At 44.2% G+C, this 7,500-nt stretch overlaps 1 protein-coding gene across 2 annotated transcripts in view; it reads right to left on the bottom strand.

The window, feature by feature from the left end:
* Positions 1-5,022, bottom strand: part of wdr26b (WD repeat domain 26b) — a 10,184-nt gene extending 5,162 nt beyond the window's left edge. The window contains exons 1-6 of one of the 2 annotated variants that reach the window (XM_027160527.2): positions 4,274-5,022; positions 2,296-2,395; positions 2,098-2,154; positions 1,466-1,602; positions 780-877; positions 1-12 (exon numbers count right to left, since the gene is read on the bottom strand). The exon at positions 1-12 is cut by the window's left edge and continues 172 nt beyond it. In XM_027160527.2, coding sequence (XP_027016328.2) covers positions 1-12; positions 780-877; positions 1,466-1,602; positions 2,098-2,154; positions 2,296-2,395; positions 4,274-4,563 — 694 coding nt within the window. In that variant the 5' untranslated portion in view covers positions 4,564-5,022. The remainder of the gene's footprint in view (positions 13-779; positions 878-1,465; positions 1,603-2,097; positions 2,155-2,295; positions 2,396-4,273) is intronic. The other variant, XM_027160528.2, reaches the window with a different exon arrangement.
* Between the last annotated feature and the right edge of the window lie 2,478 nt (positions 5,023-7,500).

The following is a 7,500-nucleotide window of genomic DNA, read 5'->3' as shown; positions in this document are numbered from 1 at the left end:
GGGGGAGGTACGCTACACACAACACACACGGTATAAAGAAGCAATATGGCCTTTAATGTCAAGAATAGTGTGTGTGTGTATGTATGTTTGTGTGTGTGTGTATGTGCGTGTGTGTGTGTGTGGTGTGTGTGTGTATGTGTGTGGTGTGTGTGTATGTGTATGTATGTATGTGTGTGTGTGTATGTGTGTGTGTGCGCGCGTATGTGTGTATATACGTGTGTGTGGTGTGTGTGTATGCATGTGTGTGCGTGTGTGTATGTGTGTGTGTGTGTGTGCGCGTGTATGTGTGTGTGCGCGTGTATGTGGTGTGTATGTATGTGTGTGCGCACGTGTATGTGGTGTGTGTGTGTATATATATATATATGTGTGTATATGTGTGTGTGCGTGTATGTGTGTGTGCGCGTGTATGTGGTGTGTGTGTGCATATATATGTGTGTATATGTGTATGTGTGTATACGTGTGTGTGTGTGTGTGTATGTATATGAGTATATGTGTGTATGTGTATGTGTGTATATGTGTGTATGTGTGTGTGTATGAGTGTATGTGTGTGTATGTGTGTGTGTGTGTGTGTATGTATATGTGTGTGTGTGTGTATGTTTGTGTGTATATGAGTGTGTGTGTGTGTATGTGTATACGAGTGTACGTGTGTGTACGTGTGTGTGTGTACGTGTGTATGTGTGTGTACGTGTGTACATGTGTGTGTACATGTGTGTGTACGTGTGTGTACATGTGTGTGTACGTGTGTGTATGTGTGTGTATGTGTGTGTACGTGTTCTCACTCTGCAGTTTATCGAGCAGTTTGGAGCGTGAACTCACTCCCTTCCCCTCCCACTCTGCTTTGGCTCTCAGGTCCTCAGCGTGACTGCACATCAGATACCTGCACAAGGTGTAACATGACGTCATTGTAGGGAGCTGATGTTTGTGTTAGTAATTACAATAACAAAGGTGGTGTGTAAACTTGTGTGTCAAACAGACCAGCAGCAGCTTCTCTGGTTACTGTAAAACCCTCTATCTACTGTACGTGTTACAGTTACCATGGCGACAGGAGTGACGGCAGCGCTTGAGCTAAAGCATCTTTCTAACATTCGTTATTATTAAGTGCCAAACTATTCCATCCGTTTTCCCGCTGCTTCTACTAAAGTGTTTAATAAAGGTACCTGGTGTTAGCTGTACATGTACGTAACCTTCTCTAAGTGGGACACACCATGATGGGTCACTGTAGCATTAACACTCAAAACATCCTTCAGTCCAGACATCTGAGTGGGACGTAAGACTGAGGGGCGGAGCTTTCGTACGGAGACATCCAAAATATTTACACAGCTGTCAGCCAATCACATGCCTCCGTGTCTACGTTCTCACCTCAGACTGATGTGTCTGGAAGCGACAGGTCCAGGATCAGCACTGAGTTCTGAAACAGAGCCGAGCCGTGTGTGTGTGTGTGTGTGTGTGTGTTGGGGTGGATTACCCGCTGAGGATGTGGATTCGGTCCGTGTTGTATTTTAGCGGCGTAAGTTCTCCTCTTAACACCTGTAACGCTTCCAGAACTTTTCCATCTTCCAAATACTCCAGATACTTCTGCTGCAGGAGGAGAAACTTCATCCTCTACACACACACACACACACACACACACACAGAAGTGCGAGTGTCACAGAAAATTTCTTACAGTATTACAAATCACATGTTTTTCTATACACATGTTTATTTCCTTTGTGTGTATTACAACAAAAAACACAGGGGAAAAAAAAGCAAATTTTACAGAATTTCACAAAACAAACTCCAAAAAAATCAGCCAAACAAAATTATTGGCACCCTAATTGCAATACTTTTCTGTGAGAAATGCTTGAAACTGGAAAAATTCCAGGGGTGCCAACACTTTTGGCCATGACTGTATATACCTAGGAGCTGATAAAGATCATCAGATTACATAACCTCAGCAAATTATCACTAGCATCTACTTAACTAACAGATCAGTCATTAACAAAGGGTAAGGAGTTCCTCCTGAGAGCTAGCAATGCTAATCATGCTAAGAGGAAGCACTAACACACACACACACACACACACACACAGGAGAGTAACAAACACATAAGTGTGTCCTACCACAATAGCATTAGGTGAATGCATCAGGCCTTTGAGCTCGCTGAGGTCATTTTCTGCCTACACACACACACACACACAAGAAACTGTTCAGCATTTCACATTTGACCCACTCACTTTAGCAAATAGGTTATATACTCTGAACACACACACACACACACACACACACACACACACACACACACACACACACACACACACCTTATCCCACTCTCCCTCCATGATGTGGTTTCTGAACTTGGTAGCAGCAGGGTGTTCCAGCCTACAGCCCGACTCCTGCATCAGCAGATCCACTGTCTGACTGTGCGCGCACACACACACACACACACACACACACACACACACACAAAAGGAAGAAGAGAGACAGTTAAATAACAGGTTTGTCACTATACATCTGTGTTTTATCTACACACACACCGTGTTAACTGTGTGTGTATGACATCATTGCTGTGGCACTGCAGTGTTATCCCTCACTCTGCATTTAACACTGGAGAAGGTACAACTGCACCAAAGAGAACACACACACACACACAGCATGTATACGTTTAGCACTGAAATCATGCACATTAAATTAAACCATACAAAAAGGCCACACACCTTTTCCCTGGTACACAGGTGTAGCCCGGTCTTGATTTGCATACATGGCCCTGATTGGCTCCTTTGTCTAATGATGTCATAAGTCTGACTTGTGTTTAGCAGCAGCTCTCTCACTGCAGTGATGTCAGTACCGTCATATCTGTGGGATGTGGTAGCTCAGTGGCTAAGGTGTTGGGCTACTGATCGGAATGTCATGTGTTCGAACCCCAGGTCCCCCAAGCTGCCATTGCTGGGCCCCTGAGCAAGGCCCTTAACCATCAGTTGCTCAGTTGTAAGTCACTCTGGATAAGGGTGTCTGCTAAATGCCGTAAATGTAAATGTAATGTAAATATCGCTCAGTCCATGGTAGCGTGACCAGACTGATGACGATTTCTAACGAGAACTTTCCCAAATGATTTTGTGGGTGAACTGAACTAAAGTCACACCAGATTTACACAAGCTTATGCCGCGGTGTACGTGTTCATAAACGCCAATCAGCTGCATGTTCATGATATATTTACCTTTAGCCACGCCCACAAAACTCCATAATGTGAAACAGTCCTGATTGGATCTTCTTGTAACGCAGCTTGGCTACTGAGGCACCTCCTCGATGTGTGTAAACCTTTTCATTAACACGTTTATTTTTCACGTATAGTTCCGTGAGCTGCGTAACCCGTAACAGCCACTACACGACCTGAAGCCATCGCTCAGCACACCGTCGTCTGGTGATCACTAAACCCCAGAGCTGAAAAAGTCCCAGGTGTGTTTCTGAGCATGTCTGAGGTTTTAACCTGCACAACCTGCTCTTCTCATTTACGCAATCCAGTGGGGAAAAAAGAAAAAGAAGAACGGCTCCGGCTCTGTTCATCCGTGATGTGGTTCACACACCTTCACCTGGAGATCACTGTGTTAGGGATCAGTGAGTGGACGCAGTGGTGATGATGATCTTAAGTATGTGTAATGAGAGATTAATAACACTGCAGTGTGTGTGTGTGTGTGTGTGTGTGTGTGTGTTTATCTTTCAAAATGGACCCTCTTTCTCTTCCTCACCATCCACCATATTCATGTCAAACACCTCATATCTGTGTTAATAATAATAATAATAATAATAATAAATTATTATTATTGTGATTAATAAGCTTTAGTAAATAAACTCATGTTTATTACTAGTGATCATTATTGATTATTATTAGTGATTATGATGATTATTAGTGATTAATCCCCTCATGCAGGTTGTTATTACTGATTATTAGTGATTATTACTGATTATTACTGATTATTAGTGATTATTAGTGATTATTAGTGATTAATCCGCTCATGCAGGTAGTTATTACTGATTATTAGTGATTATTACTGATTATTAGTGATTATTAGTGATTATTACTGATTATTAGTGATTATTAGTGATTAATCCGCTCATGCAGGTAGTTATTAGTGATTATTACTGATTAATCCCCCCATGCAGGTTGTTATTACTGATTATTAGTGATTATTACTGATTATTAGTTATTAATCCCCCCATGCAGGTTGTTATTACTGATTATTAGTGATTATTACTGATTATTAGTTATTAATCCCCCCATGCAGGTAGTTGAACACTTACTTTAGCCCCAGCCCGTGTAGATGTTGCCCTATCAGCCGGATCACGTCCTCTTCAGACTGCGAAAGGCGTTTCTGCTTCTTTAAGTTCCCGGTTCCGGAGGTTAAAAGTGCAGGAGTCCCGGTGTGGGCCACGTTGTTCCCGGTACCGGACCCGGACCCGGAGAGGAGCCCGTTAGAGTGCGCCGTTTCCCTCCTGCCGCTGGATCCCTCTCCGTTCTCTCGGTTCTGTGCGCTGTTGTTTTGGCAGCTGAGCCCGGGGTCCTGTCCCTGCTCGGCACCGTTGGCCTGCATGTTCGTGCCGGCGCTGCGGATGAAGGGAACGGCGTGTGGATGCGGTGGAGTTCGTGCGGAGAGGCCCGCCGGGCCTGCTGCTACTGCTGAAGCCTCGGGCTCTCCTGCTCCCTCCGCCGCCGAGGCTCGGCGCTTCTTCCGCGGGGGCGGCGACGCTCCGCCGGTGTCCGAGTCGGAGGAGGAGGAAGCGGAGGCCAGAGTTCCCTCACCGAGAGCGGCCGTGGTGAGAAGCCCGTGATGCTCCGCGAGGGAAACGGGGACAGGAGACGCTCAGCTCCCGGGGGGTGGGAGGGGGTAGAGGAGAAAGGGGTAACGGTGCAGCTTCAGGACGCCACGGTGTCTGTAGGGGGGCAGAAAAGCGTCGCCTTCGTTTTTGTCTTGTTGTTGTTTCTCTACAAACAGCTGCAGCTTCTAATGGACTCCAGACGCGCTGCCTGACGTCACCGGAAATGCCGACAGAGGCGCCGACGTCACACTAATGGCGGAAGTTAGAGAAATGTTTAATGACGTAAAAACAGAAGAAAAATAAAATGACAGAATAACAGTTAATGACACGTGGAGGGAAAAAACACACACACACACAGGAGGAGACTCAGGTCGAGTCTCAGCTCTGTTCTGTATAAAACAAACAGGAAGCTGTGTATAAAGTCACCAGGGTTCTGTAGTGATGTTTACAACATTTCACCTGAAGTGTGATGATAAAAGACACGAAATTAAAGTCACACATTCACTTTAAACTTATTATTTTTATTACTTTTGCTTTAGATGTTTGGAGCTGTGATCAGGTCCGAGTCATCGCATGTCTGTGACATAAAGACCAGTGTTGTAATGTAACGGAGTACAAACACGTCGTTACTGTACTTCAGTAGAAATGTCACGTATCTGTACTTTACTTCTCTATTTAAATTCATGACAACTTTCACTTTTACTCCACTACATTTCCGAGATAAAATGTAAACTTTTACTCCGTTATTTTCCCACTAAACATCTTCGTTACTCGTTACTACAAAATAAAGTCAGCAGAAATGTGTGTGACTGTAATAAGGGAGGTTTGGTGTATCACTGCTCCTAGATTGTATTACGCTCTGCACGCTGTACGGAGAAGCACAGGTACGCGCAGCGTGCACGCGCAGTCAGAGCTGGGGGCGTTTATCTGTAACGGTAATCGGAGGAAATTACCAGAGTTGTAGCAGAAACAAAATAATAATGTAAACAATCCATTCAATACTAAATAAAAATAACATTTATTGATTTGGTCTTGGGGGTCACGGTGGCTTAGTGGTTAGCACGTTCGCCTCACACCTCCAGGGTTGGGGGTTCGATTCCCACCTCCACCTTGTGTGTGTGGAGTTTGCATGTTCTCCCCGTGCCTCGGGGGTTTCCTCCGGGTACTCCGGTTTCCTCCCCCGGTCCAAAGACATGCATGGTAGGCTGATTGGCATCTCTGGAAAATTGTCCGTAGTGTGTGAGTGTGTGTGAGTGAATGAGAGTGTGTGTGTGTGTGTGTGTGCCCTGTGATGGGTTGGCACTCCGTCCAGGGTGTATCCTGCCTCGATGCCCGATGACGCCTGAGATAGGCACAGGCTCCCCGTGACCCGAGAAGTTCGGACAAGCGGTAGAAGATAAATGAGTGAGAGATGAGTGATTTGGTCTTTGTCTTGTGAATATTAGATTATTAATGACGTCATCCATCGGACACACTGTTTGTAGAGAATACACACACACATGAACTGATCTGATTCAAGACTGACATCATTACATCATGCAGAACATTTTGGTGTCCACTTTTACCATTTAATAACACCATAACTTTTGGCTTACTGTGTAGTCATATAATATATAATATAAAACTCTTCTTGTTTTAAATTCTCACTGAGGGATAAAACCCCTAAAGATGAAACCCTAGAACTGCCCCTGATCTTATACCTACTGAAAATCACTGACATTTTACTTTTTACTTTTACTTCAAATACTTAAGTACATTAAATATCAGAAAATGACTTTTGATACTTAAGTACAGTAAATATCAGATACTTTAAGGCTTTTACTTCAGTAATATACTAAAAGGTGACTTTCACTTCTACTGAAGTCTTTTTCTTTTCTAGTACGATACTTGTACTTTTACTCATGTATTGCTTTCTACTACTTTATACAACACTGATAAAGACACACAGTAGGGTATTAAAGCAGAATGTCATCATCATGCAGCAGGACATGGGACGGTTGTCCAGACCAATTAAAAGTCCAATTCAGTAACAAGAAGAAATCCTGGGAAATCCTCGCCACAGCCAAAGTCGATCAGCTTCACATCCAGTGTTGAGGGATTGATGAGAAGGTTCTCAGGCTTGATGTCACGGTGAAGAACTCCACGATTGCAGCAGTAAGGAGCAGCCTGAACCACCTGCATAACGATTATCTTACACATGTCTTCAGACAGCCGACCTTTCTGTTCATAAAACCGATAAAGGTCCATGGGGTCATGTTGCTCCAGCACCAGGATGAAGAACTTGGACAGTTCAGATTGTTCCAGCAGCTCCACCATGTTCTCACAGTAAAGCTAGGACACCATCACCAATAATGCCACCTCCCGAGGGAGGCTGCACGTCTCTCCATGCTGTAATGCCCTATTCTGAATAAAAGGAAATAAAACTTGACAATGTGAAAGAGCCGCACGTCCTCCTGGTGTCTCTTGTGAATAAGAAGTGTGTTTGTGGAGAGCGATGACATCACAGCACGCCGGTATGTGAAGACGATGTGCTGAGCGCCAACATCTGGAGCTCATGTTAATGAACGGAATAATTTGAACTGATGAGATCAACCAGAAATGGTGATGTTTATCTCAGCCACTTTGGGAAAACCCAGAAAGAGAGAAATATATTCCAATGTGATGTGGATCTCTTCTGATGGCCGTGAGGTCACTAGCTAGTGTTATTATTA

This window comes from Tachysurus fulvidraco, chromosome 9 (genome assembly GCF_022655615.1).
Source record: "Tachysurus fulvidraco isolate hzauxx_2018 chromosome 9, HZAU_PFXX_2.0, whole genome shotgun sequence".
In the NCBI taxonomy this organism is placed as follows: domain Eukaryota; kingdom Metazoa; phylum Chordata; class Actinopteri; order Siluriformes; family Bagridae; genus Tachysurus; species Tachysurus fulvidraco.
This window is presented reverse-complemented; position numbering and strand designations above follow the sequence as displayed.